This window comes from Phalacrocorax carbo, chromosome 3 (genome assembly GCF_963921805.1).
Source record: "Phalacrocorax carbo chromosome 3, bPhaCar2.1, whole genome shotgun sequence".
Taxonomy (NCBI): domain Eukaryota; kingdom Metazoa; phylum Chordata; class Aves; order Suliformes; family Phalacrocoracidae; genus Phalacrocorax; species Phalacrocorax carbo.
Window position 1 is genome coordinate 13,679,150 of NC_087515.1, and position 18,277 is coordinate 13,697,426.

The 18,277-nt window shown below is 36.7% G+C and overlaps 1 protein-coding gene across 3 annotated transcripts in view; it reads right to left on the reverse strand.

Annotated features, from left to right (window-relative positions):
• Positions 1–18,277, reverse strand: part of HEATR5B (HEAT repeat containing 5B) — a 56,728-nt gene that overhangs the window by 20,511 nt on the left and 17,940 nt on the right. For all 3 annotated transcript variants that reach the window (XM_064445873.1, XM_064445872.1, XM_064445871.1), the window contains exons 16-25: positions 17,314–17,489; positions 16,004–16,109; positions 14,078–14,268; positions 12,357–12,516; positions 9,745–9,934; positions 8,205–8,374; positions 5,723–5,867; positions 4,608–4,847; positions 2,494–2,745; positions 278–459 (exon numbers count right to left, since the gene is read on the reverse strand). In XM_064445873.1, the coding sequence (XP_064301943.1) occupies positions 278–459; positions 2,494–2,745; positions 4,608–4,847; positions 5,723–5,867; positions 8,205–8,374; positions 9,745–9,934; positions 12,357–12,516; positions 14,078–14,268; positions 16,004–16,109; positions 17,314–17,489 (1,812 nt within the window). The remainder of the gene's footprint in view (positions 1–277; positions 460–2,493; positions 2,746–4,607; positions 4,848–5,722; positions 5,868–8,204; positions 8,375–9,744; positions 9,935–12,356; positions 12,517–14,077; positions 14,269–16,003; positions 16,110–17,313; positions 17,490–18,277) is intronic.

An 18,277-nucleotide genomic window follows, 5' to 3' on the forward strand; every position in this document is an offset into this window, starting at 1 on the left:
AATGAAATGTCACTCTTGCCAAAAATTAAATGAAGGCCAGATATTACAAGTTACAAGAATCGAGAGCTACTGAATTTTTAAATTTTGTCAGCTACTGAGTTATAATAAATAGGAAGAGATACAAAATAAATTTTGAGGAGGTAAATAAAATTCTCTTCAGTACATCTTCACACACAAAAATCTCTTCACGGGTCTTTTGAACTTACAAAATGTTCTCAAAGCTAATACTGGCATATTGGCATAAATATAAAATTTTCTGAACTTATGAAGGTCTCACATTAGCCTGATACTGCTCCAGTATCACATGGCCTGGAAACTCTGGCTCAGGAACCGATGCAAACTTCTTGATAATGTCTTCAAGAGCTTGGAGACCCGCCATTCGTAATTGGTTGCTGTGATCAGTCGCAGCCATGAACGCCATTCGAATAAGGTCAGAGAGATGGAGTACTAAAAAGTCATCTTAGAACAAAACAGGAAGGACTATTTAGTAACTTAAAAGATAGCTACTACAACAGATATTCGGAACATTTTCCTCAGTGACACGTACAAATTTTACCTCTTCCTTTTCAAAGGTCCACATTTAGGTTATGGAAGAAGGCAGGAAAGAATGTAACCTATTTTCCTTTCTCCACCCCCCAAGTGATAAAAGGGCTGGTTATTCCTAAGTCAACCTTAAAAATTAAGCACATATTTGAAACAAAATTAAATATATGGCGTACAGAAATTGCACTGAATAGAGCATGTAAATGTGGCTGAGTAGTTTAGAAGAGATTGGAACGTTTAGTAATCCCCCCCCCCCCCGCAGTTTACAAAATATCTTTAAGGGAATTCCTGTTCGAGTCCTATGCTTATAGTGACCCCTGCTGATAAAGGAAAACCTCGTCAAGTTTAAACACCTAAAAACTGAGTATGCATCTAGTTCTGCTCCCAAAAGCCACATCAAAGGCTGTACGTAAGCAGCAGACAACATGCAGAAAAGAACAAGATGCAACTCAGTAACATTTCTGAAAGGATTATTCTTCTCTATTTCAATTCATTTTCTTTCCTTCCTTACTCTCCATTTGAAATTACCAGTTGTTGTACAAGTAATACAAAAATAAATTATTTAAAAACGTAATATCCAGGGTGACTAACATAAAGCACAAATTATGAAAGCTCTACGTATTTTCAAGTCTCAAGGTAAAAAGCAAAGTTCATTTTGTAGATTAAACTTTTCAAAGGCATGTCAGTAAAGAAAGACTGGAGATCACTTAAAACCTACTAAATGGTACAGTCTGCACTTACGTTTTTCAGATCGCCACAGATGTTAGTAAAATTTAAATATTTTGGAAGTTGAAGTTGGGGGCTAGAAGTTTGCTGAGTTTTGCTTTTTTACAATGAACTAAGCAGATCAAGTCCACTTTAAATAAATGCAGAGTTGTAAATTCTCAGGATTATTATATGCAATTCTCTACAGGATCCTATAAGCAGCAGTTATTTCCTGATTTTCTCTATAATATAAAGCCATCTCAACATAAACTTCCCCAAAACTCTTCCCTCTCAGCCTTCAAACAGTGACCTCGGCCTCAAATCAAGTCAGAAACAAGATTCTCACAAAACCAATGCGCAGTGCTGGAACCAGACTGTATCAAAGCAACACAAGCAAAGACTTGATAAATCTCCATACCGTAACAGACACCTTCAACAACATAAGACACTAAAATCCATTAATCCCATGCATTCTAGGATGCTCATGATATTCACCCTACATACACAAAGTCCTCATGAGCATTACATGGGTGAAAGCAAACGGTCACTGTGCACCAGAACCAATACACATGGACAACTCAAGGAGAGAAACCTCCCCCCGTATGTTAGAAAAACATTTCTTCACAAATAGCTATGTCATCACTGACCTCTCAATTTTGATCCTCTAACTTATATAAGTATCTTCAAAATATGAGCTTTAAAACCAATGTTCACACTTTCATGGATACCAAAAGAATAAACTTTATAAAGCAGCTGGGTCCATGTGTTAACTCCCTCCTACATCCCTCACTCCACAACCAATGCCACAACAATAACTACCTGGCTTCATCTCTTTCTTCTTTCCAATAATCCCTTCAGTCTGGAGATGCTAAAATAATCTCTGAAGTCTAATTCACCGCTGTCATTATGTTAAACTTGGAGAAACTATTCCCAGCTCAGCCTTACCTAGAAGTTTATTGCTTCTAATTCAGACTAGAGAAAAGGTTTGCAAATCTAAGGTGCTTTTTTCCAAGCAGATCAGTCTGTCAGAATTTATATCTTCCAACAAACCTCATTCTTTGTGTTCACGGTACAGTAACTACAATGGTTACACAACTACAGTTTTATTGCCTTTTGCTGGCCATTTGCTTTGGTTTTAACCGTTTCAACTGCTTATATTTTCTTCCTGTAATCCTAAAATGTAAAGAGGTGCAAAAAGTTAAAAAAAATTAAAACAAAAACAAAACATGCACATTCTGTAATTACTTTTTGGGTTTTTAAGTCTGGCTGAACGAGCCAGTGCCAGATCGAAGTGTGCCTTGTTTGCATTCTCGCACAGCATGATAACTCGGCACAGACAGTCTGCTGCAAACACACGAGTTGCCCAACGAGGTGCTACAGAAGGCTTGGATTTATCCTCTTCACCCAAGGTGGTAAACATTGTATCATCATCCATCTCATCCTTCTTCTCTGATTCCTCATCCTTCCCTCCTCCCAGGGGAGCAGTAGCACTCATGTCTACAACAGAGGACGATTGAAAAAAAAAAAAAGAAAAATCCCAGTTACAATCTGCAGAAGACAGCTACTCAAGCCTCTTATACTCAGATTCAAAACAGACTAATTCTTCTGTTGAAGCAATAACATTTGAAAAATGTAGAAAGGCAAAGGAATATCAATAGAAGAAATGTTCTTCACCTCTAATCTGGGCTATATTACCCTTTATTTGGCTTAAATGATATGAGATAAATTCCTGTAACTTTAATTCTCCACACATACCAATTATAGCTGAATCACATATGTTAATTTTCAAAGGTGAGAAGTTTACCTATTAAATTGCCAATAAACAGGGTAAGGAGACTACCAGACTCAAAATCAAAGAATCAGCTTGGCTTTGAACCATTCAGCTCCTGTTTCAAGTAAAAGCTAAAATGCATGTTAAAATGAAACAAAACTACAAAGTTCCGTGCTATGGGACAGATATGCAGCCAAGTAGGCAGTTTATGGCACCCACAAATGTGCTTAACAGTCAAAAAATTCTTTTCTCTAAGTGTGGCTGTGAGACTTCATTTCAGAAAATAAAAATACTTCAGGGATCACATTAAAAAACCCCAAATTCAAACAGGGACAAAAATCAACTCACTAAATATCCATACATATTTCTTCTATTCAGAAATAAGAACATAAAATCTCAATGGCAAGGTCTAAATTAGCAAAATGCCAAGGTACTGACAAAAATTACTGTGGCAATAATTAAAGAAGGAGAAGAAATTATTGCAAGGGTAACACTGCCCAACTACAGCACACTTCTTATAAAATCTAAATTTAAGCAGCTGAAGAGCCAAGACATTCGATAAAGAGAGAAAGGCTAGGGCAAATCAAACATGGATTAAGCCAATCGACAAGAGTGCCTTGAGAGGGCATCCAGCACCTCATGTGGCTGATTTGTAAATCTCTGTTTAAAAGGCAAACCAGCTTTTGTTCATATGCCAGTTAACTGGATAAAAGGAGTTCAAAATGAAGTTGCTGGCTTATTAAAGTACAGCCAAGAGAAATTTGTTTAAATATGGTCCTCTCAGAGATTATTTCACCTCCTAATAAATAAGTAAGAGATTGGAAAACCATGTTGAAAACTTTAAAAGAAGTTTTTAAACCCATCCCATGTGAAATAGGAGAAGGACAAGCCAACTTCAAACTCGGGAAACAAGGTCCTTCTCACTGGGTAGATGTATGGTAACTATATTGCATAAAGAAATCATTGGCAGCATTACTCATCAGTTAACGCAAAGCCGGAACATTTAGAAAGAGCTTTAGGATGAACTCACAGTATGCCAATAAACAAGTATAAATGCAAGGGAAATGAGCAGAATCTGCGTCACAACCATCCTACAAGCTGAAAAACAGGAATAAGGTCTCAGAGGACAAGATCTGTGCAAACAAGCCTGCAAAGCTGAACAAGCAGCAAAAGTTTCATCACCATGGTAACCCATCATCACATCAGTAACTCACACAACCTCATAAAAGAAAGCTCAGAGTGAGTACAGCACTCTTCCTTCTGCATGGTCCTCATGTATAAAGGCTAAAAAGAATATGTCAGCTTTCACTAAGAGACTGAAATGTCAGAGCAATAATCACACTGCTTCTCCACTGGAAATCCTACTTTGAGGCAGCTAATTTTATAATCTTAAAAGCAATATTTTAAAACTTAACATAACATTGTTGATTTCTTTTCTCTAAGCAAGCTTTAATGTACTATATTCAAAGTTTTATATACAATATAAGCTATGTCTTAACTAGGATAAAAGACAAGCTCCAAACAAATATTGCCAGAAGATGTTAATCCTAAGGACATATTGTCTATGTGAACACTACAGAACACTTACCACTGGAAGCAGCAAGGACATCCTTACAAAGCATTAGCCAGTGAGAAAGGTTTTCTACTGCCAGCGATGAAAGCATATGTCCCAATGTATCGTGGATATCTGAGCACAACTTCCGATCAGTCTCCCGATCCAACATTCCAAAAAGGACACCTTCAAGGCCTGTCTCTGTTATATTAACCCCCTGATGCCGGGAATGAACATCTCGGCGAGAACCAGCTCCTGGTGCAAAAGGATTCATATCTGCAAAATGACAATGAGAAATCTTTTCTGAAATCAGTAACTCAGCTTTAAAATTTTGAACAACAGTAGAATTGGACATTGTGTATTTGTGCATGTATAGTTCAGGCAATGATACACCAAGATGTTAATTCAGAAGGAATTCAGTAACACTAGAATAATTTTAATACCTCAATTCATTTAATTTATTTTCTGCAAGGCAAATAACACCTCCTACTATTCCTTTAAAAAAAAAAGCCCCAAAAAAACAAACAAAAAAACCCCAAACCTAACTACCAAAAAAAAGATAAACCTCTCTTTAAAAGATGTAAAAATACCTAATAGTACTGGACTGTAAAGAATCTTTCCAGAGACAGACTTAACTGGTGTGATTTAATTTGAGTAAGCTCATGATTTTATGTTTGTAGAAAGACTGTGCTGATCACTGTTGAGCCTCTTATTTTCAGAATAAAATGATACATGTAAGAATTGAACCAGCCAGCAGTCCGCAGGCTAGCAAGATGTGCTGCTAACAGTACATAACACAACCAGGCATCTCAATCAAACAGCATACAATTAAGTCAATTTTTAAAGAGTAAGACCTGAAATACCAGAAAAACTGTAAAATGTTTCCACTGTGCATACACTGCATTCTCTATTTGATTGCCACTTTTAATGGGGCAGAGAAGTTTAAGTCTGATCTTTTCAAAAAGTTAAATTATAAGTGAAATTCCAGAGGTAAGCAGGGGTGTGGCCAGAAGTTATTGGAGCTGGAAGGGATGGTTTTAGGTTTTTGTGTTGTTGGGTTTTTTCCCCCCCCTCTCTGAATGCAAACCACACATATGCCTACGTATGTGCACCCAATTGTTGCAAAAAGGCCACATGAAAGAAATACTTACTGATGCCACTGTTCTCTTTGTCTCCAGCATTTTTTGCTAAGCTCATGGCATATTCACATACTTCTGATGCTTCCCTCTGAGCAAGCTGTCGTAAACATGCAACTGCAGCCCGGCGAAGCAGCAAGTGGGAGCTGCACAAATGAACCTAAAACGAGAACCATTACAGGTGAGTGAACTGCTGCACCCCCATATCAATACATCAGCTCTGCTAAGGACTAATAGCATTCTACTTTTCAGCTATATGCCCATGTGTGAGCTGTTGGGGACCAAGCTCTTTACAAGATGTTGGGAGTTCAGAAGTACACACTTTTTATAATGTACAAATGTGAAAATAAAGCTGACATATACAGAGCTGTCAGTTGTGATCTGATTAAAGAGATAAGAGCTTAAACATTGGAACTACTGCGCCAGTCTGATTTTAGACTAATTATACTTCCCAGTCTGTTCCACTCTTCAGTACTACTCAACCTCATACTCTGCTATAGCTGTAAATCACATTCTTTTAAACAAAAAAGCCATCATCAGCTGCACCACACACGACAGCTATCATAAAAACTTTTACTTCAAAATTACAATAGGATTTACAGCATAAGTGCCTTTTAATAAGACAGCTTCAAATTTCTTAGCTAAGCAACACTGGCTTCTAATTCCTTTTGAATCACCTCTAGTACAAGCAAATATTTTTCCTATAGAACTGTGCATGGTCCCTGTTTTCCTGAGAGGAAGTAGCTGCACAGAGAACTGTATGTTTTTCCACAGAGATTAAGAGTACTCCTTAAGAAACTGTGATTCTTTATTTACGCTGGGGAACCTGTTCTTAATAAACTGAATACACATTTGCTTTCTCAGTATTAGGTTATTATGTGGATGGAAATTGCTTTCCTAAATGAAAGGGTTATATAGTTTATAAAGCATTTTAACAGTAAATCTTTATTCCATACATGAATATACAAGATTTTAGTCCTGAAAAAACAAGCAGACTTTAAAGAACCTCTAAATATCACACTGAGGTTGTTTTAATGGAACTAAAACTAAAATATTTGGGTGATTTAATTAATGGAAAGAGTATTCCCTGTTTTAAGTTACAAAACAAACAAGTTATGAAGCCAATGCAGGAAGAAGAAATGAAATGAGACTGTGAAACTGTGTGGTTTAATTTTGATATATGGCATTAATTCCATTCAAAAGTGAGTTAGAAAGCAATGAAGAATTTGCTAATGGGGCAGGTAAGGCAGACCTTGCGTACATATCTATGTATTTGCAGTATAAAGAAACGCACAAGACAATTCAGAGGAAAACTTATCAAACTAAGTATGACTTGGAAGTAAGGAATATGAGAAAAGAGGAGGAAAACAGCCTTTGTTTAGCAGAGGGCCACAAAGGAATAGGAAAGAGATGGCAGAAAACCCTGGCAAAAGTTTTCAAAAGAGTCATTCCTGTATGAACTTCATTGCCTGTAAAATTACCCACAGGAACTTAGAGTTAATGGCTACAGCAATTGTTTGTCAAGTTGTACACAGTATTAATACAAAAGGGCCTACCTACTTTTGGGTACATTACACCTCTTTCATGCAAAATTTTGTGAAAGGACAAGTGACGCATTCTGGGAACACACTGCACTCCCAGGAGTGCTCTAGAGAGTGATGGGAAGTAAGGGAGAGTGCGGGCAGGGAATCATGTAACAATGGGAGGATGCAGTAGGGAAAGTCTGGATGGTAGACTAAGAAAAAGTTCCAGTGCTGACGTAAATAGGATCACACTCCTTCAGGTAACACAGAACCACCAGTTCCACAAAGAATGACACAAAGAACTTGACAAAACATCCAATAGACATTACAGAGGAGGTTTTCAAATTTCTCAGTATTGGACTGCTGAACCCTTTAAAAATAATTTTTAAAATAGTAATAGTTAAAAAAAAACCCACACACCAAAACACACACCCACATGCCACCTTTCCTTTTAACACTTGTATTTGGTATGTATTGGGTCCCAGCCTCTGCCTCACTTCCAGGCTTCAGCCAGGTTTTGCTGACAGAACACTAATGGAAGGAGAAAGCAACACTAACACCATCAGCACAAGAATCTGAATGTCAGCATCTACCAAGCTGACAGTGGTGAAATAAACCCAAAATCTCCTACTTTTCCCTAACTCACTCACTTCCCTCTATGCATGCAATCAGTTGGAGGAAACAGAGTGTTTCAGCATCTTTTTAGTCAGTCATATTATATATAAATGCTTGCTATCTTGTGCTATCTAGGGTAAAAGACAATCAGACCCTATGACTTCAGTTTGGGCAGCATTATGAAAAGATGTAAAATGGCTTGGGGACAAACATACTTTTACTGACCTCCACGGTTTTTGCAAATGTGGCTTGCTTATTACGTACGGGCATCCTTGACACATTGCTAAGTGCTTCTCCTGTCCTCTGCTAAGCACATACATAAAACTCTGAGGAACAAAAGGGACGGATTTTGTACTCACACAAAGACTGGGAACCAGACTGGACAGGTTGACATGCCGTGGTGCAAACATATGAAGCTGCTGAAGGCAGGATATGGCAGCTGCCTGAACAAGTGAGTCTGAATGGTCTTGCGTAATTGCACATCCCACCAAACAGGAAGAACGGATTGTTGAAATTGTAGCTCCATTACCTAATGACGTAATAAGATATCCTTAAGACAGCAGAATTGTTGTATGACAACTATAGATTTTAAACCTTTGAGGAACAAGAATTTTTAATGCTTCAAAGTTCACAGATTAAGATGTAACTTTTCTGAATTCCTGCTACAAATTAGTATCTACACAACTTCGAAGAAACACTATAGAGTGTTTCAATCACTCCTTTTTTAGCTCAGATAAACAACGTCCTGTCCAAATGAAATTTTGCACCAATGATCTTAAGTCAGAAATATTTTGAGAATATCTTACCCAGGACATGAAACCAGTAAAATTATGTGAATTTACATTTTGAAAATCTCTTTCATTCTATATATATGGGCAACATTTCATGCACTGAATAGTTCCTAAAATATCAGATAACACTTAAGCTAGCATACACGTAACGCAGGTCATTTTAGTTAACTCCATTACATGCAGTGCACTGCTCTAATAGATCAAGCATTCAAAAGAACGGTATTTAATTTGAGTAATAGTCCCATTCTGTATTTTAAGAATTAACATGCATCAGGCTTATAAAAAAAATTATGAATTATAGAAAAGTGTAACCTGCAGAAGACATTCTACAGAAGGTGCTGTTTATTTAAAAAGTTAATGACGCTCCAGCTCAAAAGGTTAGCAGACAGCAAGCAGATACACAAGTTCAATTAAACCATCTAAAGATTTTTCACAACTAGAAATTTAAGTCCAGTTATTCAGAGTTAAAATTTCACTAGTGGCTGTCTCTCTGGCACTACATCAAAGACCATCCTATAAGTGTTCCTAAAAATCCCAGTTAGACGAAGTCACAAACCCATGGTTTTGCCATCTGAGAAACAGAATTTCAGATATAGTGTTTGGCATGACAAGCTCTTATTCTCTACAGTAAGGTACAGTGATCTAAGAATATCAAGAATGAGTGGAAATGAGTTATAGTTCACAATATTATCAGTTATGTCAAACTTAAGTTCTTGCCATCAATTAAAAAAAAAATCAACTCATGTTTAAAAAGCAGAGGAAAAATCTTGCCTCTTGCCCCACCTACACACAAAAATATACACGTCAAAATATGCAGCAAGGGTGTTTTTAATCTTTTACCTACCATGCAGATTTGTCATTAGCCAGAACACCATACTGCACTGCAGCTTCTTTATACAAATCTCAAACTGCAGTGAAAAAAGCCCCAAGCAGTTATAAGTAGGATCAGAAGTGATGTTCCTTGCTGGACTGTAACTGAATTTGTCAACATCCCCCACCCCTGCCTGCAACTGCAACAAACAAAAATTTATTTTCCTCCATTTAAGGTTGTGATATATAATCTTTATGCAAGCTAGATTTTTTGTTTTCTCTTCAAGTTCCCACTAACCTTGCAGCTCAGGCCCAACAGTAGTTATTATAGCTCCAAGACATCGACCTAAGCATTGATGTACTTCCGTATGTGATGGTGGAACAGTTAAGAGCAGAGTAAGAACTAGAGAAAGTGTTGGCTCAACATATCCACGGTACATTGGTCCACTAGAATCCACTATCAAGGCAAGTGAATGGAGAGACCAGGTCTAACAAAAAAACCAAAAGGAATATTATTCAGTAATACATTTAGGAAATGTAAACAATTTTGTCTGCAGTGTGAGCCTAGCTCTGTACATCCTTGCTTTAACGTATCTAGTTAGCTACTCTGACTCCAGAAGTGTTTCAAAGGTCTCAGAATCTCAAGCAATCACCTGGGAGTTTAAATCTCTCTAGCACGCTCTTTGGCTATCAGCAGTTTTGCAGATAATGGAGATAAAGATGACAAAGAATTTGAGCAAAAAATGGTTAAGCTCTTTGAGGAAGAAAAATACAAACACAAAAAACACACCCACTTTAAAAAAAAAGAAAGACATAATCATTCCACTGTAAAATTGGATTAAAATTTTAAAATAATATTACAGTTACAAAGCTAGACTCTTAGGAATGAGCTGGAAAACCTGCCTTTAAATCTGCTCCTTTTTAATCCTCTCTGATGCAACGCAAAAGCCATTAGCACTAGCAATCATGTAATGACTTCTACAGTCCTAACCACATTACAGCTTATCCTTTCATTCCTGCAAATTTCCATTACTTGTATTCCCATACGGTTTCTATGTAACCACATTGATCTAGTGAGGGATGAGGTTTAAAAGCTTAGCTTTTCACAGTGGTCTGGTGTCATACTCTCAACAGAAAATAAGGTAGGTATGCAAGTTCACCTGGGCTTCCCCTTTATACTTAAATTTTTTTCATAAAGCAGTAACCCTTTCTGTTTTGTATTTTTTTTTTTAAAATGAATGGTACACAATTATATGCCTCAAAATTACTACTCATACGTGAAGTAAGTTACATATGCAAACTGAACTTTTCCTACCTTAAAGGGAAATTTAGAAGACAAATATATTTTTAAATACAAATTATATCATATATTATAATTTTATATTAGATTAACATATTTATATAGTTCATATGTTATAATAGAAATCTAGACATACAATTTATATTTTTATATAGAACAATATTTTAAAATAGTTTGTTATTTTATACATCATCTCCAAACAAAACCACTCTTGTTTTCCCAAGTGATAAGCATGATTATTTTGATTTTTTTTATTGCCCTGAAGAAAAGAAATAAGAACGTACTCTATTACATGTTCTATCAAGTTCACAATTTAAACCAAGGTGGAAGTATGATTCTGTATAGTTACTGGGGACTTCAGCTTCTCAATCTGTGGGTATAAAGTGCCCCTACTTATGGGTGACACACAACTTCCTGCTGCTAAAGCATTATAGTCAGTCACTATTCCAGATAATCGTTTCCTTGCAGTAACTCGTGAAAATGACCAAAAAAATACCTCTTATATCATGCAATTACACCATGGTCTTTGAAGAACAGTAATTACAGACAAGACACTTGCTTTTCCTCAAAAAAGGTTTCTTCTACTCCCTCCTTCTGAAGTAATTATTTTATTCTAATACTTCGATAGATTTAATTGCTAGAGGAAAAAAAAAAAATCAGCACATTTCCCTCTAATATTCTACATTACCGTAAAGATAGATGTACTGTTCCATCTAGCCCTCTCTTCTTTTTACAGCAATAGCCACAAAGAAATGTTTAAGGGAGAGTAAAGACAGATTAAGACACTGACCCCTCAAATGTCTCCTGGGAGAGTAAAGACAGCGCATCCTCCCAATTTTCAAGTATTTTCGTTCAACTTAGGAAACTTTCTGAACTGCACAGTGTTTATACATATTCAGCAACTCAGTGCTCTTTCAGCAGCATGTTTAGTCCCTTTTTTACTCCACCAGCAAGCTTTAGCAGTCAAGTTGACCTTTTGCGAAACTCCACATGTCTATAGTTAAGAGACTCCCTCCCACTTTTGCCTTGTGTCTTGGACTTGGCTCCTACTAGTTCCCCTTCTGCCCTCTAACCGCAGTTTAGCTTGCAACATATTTTTGTTGTGATAACACCCGCAAAGACGATGTACTGCCATACTGTGTTCACAGTATCACATACACGGAAATTACTTGGGAAAGAAAACTACTGCTCATCACCTGAGACTCCAGTTACTGATCACATGACAACCATTAGCCAGGTATTAAAAACTTTAGTTTAGGCAGCTAAGGTACAACTAACACATTCTGCTTTACAATTACAGTCAGGTAGGAATATGCCCACAGAGAATTACTCTGCAGATACGTGTCAGTCTGAATTAACGTGACCACTTGCAACCGTCTCCCTAACTAACAGTAAGGTTACACTTCAATTGCAATACCTATTTGGGATTCTGTACAGTAAGCATTCATAAGGAAAGATCCACTTTTTTCACGCTCCCTGGCACATGCTACACCCACATGATTTGGCTTACATGTGACAATCTCTATTAAGGAACACCTGAAAAGGTAATTTAATTTTTAGTTTTAATCCTGAATATTTTAAAGTAGTTTTCTGCCAACTATGTTTTTTACCTGGACTTCAGGAGAGGTTCCATCTTGTGCCAAAGCCAAGAGAATACTGACGCTAGTTTTCAGGTGCTGTCCAGAACCTATTCCACCAACATACCGATGGAGACAGCCCAGAGCCAATGAATGGCCCGTTCTTGATACAACATCTCGAGCAGATTTTAACCTATCAATGTTTAAATAAAAGGAAATCATGTAATTCACTAAGTTTATTACAAAGAACCCTTCAAGTACTATAACAGTGCAAACAGCTCGCAGAATTTTGCATGCCACCTTACAAGATCTTGAGAAGTCTTAACAACAAAAGCAAAAACAAGGTACTTAATCTATATTGCTATTAAAGCGGATTACATATACGGTAAATAAATAAAGATATTTTAATAGTTATTTTCTTTCTTCCTGGTCAGAACTTGACATTTTAGATGAAGAGTTTTGGAAGTGAAAGAATATAGGAAAAGCATCTAGTGTTTACCCATGTTTCACAGCAAACTAATTTAATAATCAGAGAAGTCACTGCTAGACCACTGCAGTGAAAAGGAATCAAGAATGGAAAAATGACAACACATATTGAAAAATTATAAAGAAATCCACAGCTATGTCTTCCACTGCAAAGTCAACTGAATAACTTTTAGTATAGCTGTTTTCTTCTTCAGCTGAGTTCTATGACTTTTCCAGTAAAGCTTTTTTTTAAATAGTGTTCTATTAATGAAACTAAAACAGAATGAATAGCATTCTGAATGAGCTGTTGTATGAAGCAGTGACTTGAGTACTTTCCACAGTCCTGCTTCTGAATGCACGTCACATACATAACTTTTTAATTAAAACATTTTTGGGGGTTGGGGAAGAGAAAGAAAAGAAGGACATCCTCATTAGAACAAAGAAATATTTTCTTTTTTCCTGGTTGTCTGTATATGAGAGGCAAGCATGTTCTTATCCATCAGTGAACAAAGTAAATGCAAACCTCAAATATAAAAAAAATTACTTGACCATGTCAACAGACTGGCTACCGTTAACAACTTGAATCTTATCAATACATAAGAATCCAAGGAAACAGTCCCAGTAATAGAAATTCATGGAAAAACAGTGAAGATTACATACTCTATTACATGATGAAATGACGGGAAAAACTGAATTACCCAGAGGTAGGAGAGCTGGACTGAGGCTACGTGCATGCAGCCTAGCCAGCCAAAAATATGGGCTGCAGCCCTGCCACAGATGCGTTCTGATTCACAGATAGGCTGATATCTTAAATTTAAGCCAAAAATTGGGAAAATGTTGTCTTATCTACCAGACATCTTTCAAAAGACCTAAGATTAACAACAGAATACGGAATAAAATCATGGGCCAGTAGATAAGTTACATCTATAAAGAGGATGCTTTGATGAAACAGAACCACTATCAACACAACTCATATTACAGACATACTTAGTGTAAGCTGCATTTATCTATCTGAAGCAGTTCAGTCACCTTCAAGTAACTCATCAAAACCTATTAATTGGTATCATTTCACATTCCAAGTAGTTTAACAACTCAGCATTTATTCTTGGAAGAATCACATTAAATAAACCAAAAAGAGAAGACTCTGTCTGAAGGTTTGTTAGCTCTACATAATCATAGCAATCAAGCATGAAAAGAGAAGAATAATCAATATGGTATTCAGTAGAGGAATCTTCTATACTATGTTAAATTATATTTTTATTTCCTTTTCTGAATCAAAAGTAACTTACTTATCAAAACTGTACTGAGCCATTCTCGCTATAAAAGAGGCTTCTCCAACCACTTGAGCCATTCTGCCAAGAGCTTCACCTGCTGCACATCTCAAAATAGGGTTAGGATTATCAAGGGCACCCATTACCAGCGTCAGAGCAGATTTGCGGACTTCTTCTGGTCCTAATGTGCTTTTATTCTCAGCTAAACCCTACATGAAAAAATATGAAAAAAACATTCCATATCAGGAGAGAAAGGAAAGATTCAAAAGCAGGTTTACTATATTTGAGATTTTCAATTAAAAATGCTGCACTTTTACTTTTGTTTAAATTTGTGGTCATTTATCCTACAATATACTGGTTGAAAATATTTATAACTCAAAATCAACAACATAGTCTTATGTTTGCCAGCACTCCATCTATTTGACATACAGGAAGACCTGTTGTACCAGCCTTTTTCATCAAATGTGTTACAGTGCTACATGCACCCTAGTGCTACTGAATCTGAGCTAGTCTTAGACAGGAAAGCCCAGAAAAAAAAACACCCAGAAGCTTTAAAATCTAACTGCAACATGTCTTTCTGTCAGACAGGAAAACCACAGCTCAGTTATGTTTCTGCAAGAATCATTTAAATCAAAGACCTTTTAGGTACATGAAAATATTTTTTTCTTAATAATAACATCGTTGCAAACTTTTATACAGACTGTTATACGAACATTCTACAGGACAGTAACACTGAACACTGCTTCTGCAGCTTCTTTGGTTCCCATATTTCATTAATAGTACATCACCTTTCACTACAACTTTCAAGAAGTCTTTTACTTCAGGAAAAATAATTAAACACACGTAAAGTACAAACACTGCACGTATTATAGAGGAAAAAGTTGATCACTCTACAACAGATTCTCATTTTCTGTTCTGAAATCCTCATTTCAGCTCAATTTTGACAATTTTTTGGCCATTTGGCACGGCATGGGAAATTCCAGGCATCTGTCTTGGAATCTGCTTTTCAACTTGCAGCAACATGGCTCACATTTCTAAGAACAAAGCAAGGAACGGAGGTGCTGTCTTGCCAACCTAATTTGCCCATCAACCAAGGACATGGAGCCCCGGTAATAATTAGCTTAAACTAGGCACCCATTTTTTGTATGGCAGAAGTCAGACAAGAAGAAACTCATCCAATCTTTAGTTACAGGCTGGCACTTCTATGAGGGTAGCTTCCTCAGTGCACAGGACAACAAGGATGACAATGACAAATGCTGTCCAGATTTATGAATTGGAAACTATATAACACAGCATCAGGAAAAAACAAGAAATGTCTTAAGAAATTTGGCTAGTAGAAAGAAAATCCTACCCCTGTGTTGGGGCAATACGAGTCACTGAAACCATATATTTCTCAGGCATATTATTTGCGACTTGCTGTCTAGCTTCCTGAATTGATAGCAGGAGGTTGGATTTCCAAGTGTAATAGAGAACACAGAGCTGTAACTGAAGTCAGTGGGACTGGACATAAACATCTAGAATTCTACACAGTATTACAGAGTCTTAAGAAGAAAAAATTATGATATCCCAAATGGAAACCCAAATCTATTTTTGTTTTTATTTCGATAAGCCTCATCTGCACAATGCTTCGTGACATGAAGGGTTTTCTGAGTATATATGACAAAGTACATAATCCATGAGTTCAGTACAAATAAACCTACAGGACTGAAAAGGAAAAAAAAGGTCTGAATACTATAGAACGCTGACTACATAAACCTAATTTCTTCTCTGTACTGATACATGCAGACAAGAGCTCACACTAATATCTGTAAAAATTCAATTTTTGAACTTTCAAACTTTTGAATGTTTACGTGGTAACTTCTTCTAATAGCCTTTTGTATCAAATACAAACTGATGAATCAAACTGCTGAATTTTGGCATTCATTACAAGTTAACAAGTTTTACCTTCAAAGCACTAAGAACAGCAGTAAAGATATTAAGCTGCACAGCTTGCTGGCGAACACCTTTAGCCTGCTTGACACATTCAGCAAAGTGATCCAACATCTGTAATCTAAAACAAAGGAAAGAACATAATTTAAGTGATATTCTTTCAAAATAGAAGTTAAAACACAGCTGGTAAAAAAACTGCACACAACAAAAGGGCCTTTTAAGTCCAGTTACAGAATTTATTCTTCAGGGGCTCCAAAAGGTATTCACTTTAGGTGGAAAGGGTAGAGTTATTCTAAACGTCCCTTTGCTGGTTCTTTTAGTTCATCCACAGATGTTTACTGCTCCTTTTGAAGAACACACCACCAAGAGGAAGTAAGTCTTGAGATACATTTGGCTATATAACTAGAAAGGTATGAGGACAAGAGTGGAAAAATGCAGCCTCTCCACTACCATTCAAAATAGTGTTACCCTCCATATTCCTATTATTGTTCCTATTGTTTCCCCCATTTAACCATGCCAGAAAGTGTTACTGGTAGGACGAGAGCTCCTTAGAAGATACCAAGGACAGGAGTATAATGAATAATCTGCATTCTTAACTACTCAGCAGTTCCCCAGCCAAATCTTTCCATAGCTAACAACAGATATAGATCAAGTTGAATTACTGCAAGCTGGCCTCAAGTCTACCCCACACTTACTGCAAAATGAGATTGACTGCTAGGAAAAAACTGTTCCCATCAGGATTGCACTGAAGGATAATTTCACTTTGAAATGCATCTTAGAACTGCTTTCACTCTGTGCTCATTGACAAATTAGCTAAACTGAATGACAAAAGTAGTCCTGACAACTAATAACTCTGCAAACGTAATGTGGAACTGAATTCCATTCCCTCTTTTTCATCATGCATAAGATGATTTCCTGAGTATAAATCAATTGGTCTTACTCATGGAAGCCAAACTAAATTCAATGGATGCCACTGCTATGTTTTCAAGGCTGATTTCAAGGTAATTGCAGTGGATATTTTTGCAGGAAATTAATACTGTTAAATGCAGTAAGAAGAGAAAATAATCTAGTTTCTACCTCTGAACTCTAACCTTCAAAACTGATAAAACTGAGGAAATCACCTTATTTCTAAACCATGCAGACATATTCTGGAATCCTGAGACACAATGAACACCAAATACTGAACTCTGAATTTAAAGAGAATTGATAACAAAGTAGACTCTTATTAAAAAAACAACCAAAACAAAAAAACCCACAACCATACATATACACTACCCAGAGAACAAGGCATTAGAGTCTGAAGTTGAACACTGATGTAAACTGACCTATGTTTGTAAGAGACATGAGGAAAAACCACACCAAAGAGAGCCACAGATGCATCGATGACAGATACTCCTAAAGGAAGGGGACCGGGTACAGCTTCACCAGCAGGGATGCGCAAATAAATAGAAGATGGATCATGTTCCAAAGCACCACTTCCAGACGCACTGTTTGGCTGAAGCTGCAAAATGCCACATAATACGAATACCTCTGAATATACCTTCGCACATAAAATTTGGAACTAGTGATAACCAAAACACATATGCAGTAGCTTACAACAACAAAATAGCTCACAAACACCTGAATGCAACTGCACAGTCCCAATGTATACACACACTAGCATTTACGGAGCCAGCTAAATCCCAGAGGGTCAAAGCAGTTAACACCTGGATAAATGCACAAACTATCGCTCCTGGTAGTAAGAGATGGAAACTAAAGAAGAGCAGATTAATTCTGGTACTAATAGTAGATTCTGAATCACTGACTACAAAGTGACATTTCAGAAAAAAGGTTATTCATTCAATCTCTTTTTGAGCATCGAGTTACAGTACAGCATATTAAATGATCAGTTTTGGCTGTAATGATTCCATACATAGAAACAGTACTAAAATTACTAACATTCCTATCACCATGAAGATACTTCCTAAACCATTATTCTTTCAGGAAACACAATTAAACAATCACCTATTTTCTCTGCAGAAAAACTTATTTTCATTATTTGTTCATTATTTAATCATGAAACAAAATTTTAATCTAGCAGCTCTGTATTCATCTTAAGAGGTCAGAAAACAGCAAACATTTGTTGAGACCTCCATATCTCTAAAAAATAAAACATGACCCAGCACAGGAGAATCCTGTGATGCACTAGAGGGCTTCAGTTGCCAACAGTGATGCTGTTCTACACGTTAGAGGATCCCAGAAAGCTCTGTGGATTGATGTCTACTGGAAGTCTACTATGTCCACCACAAT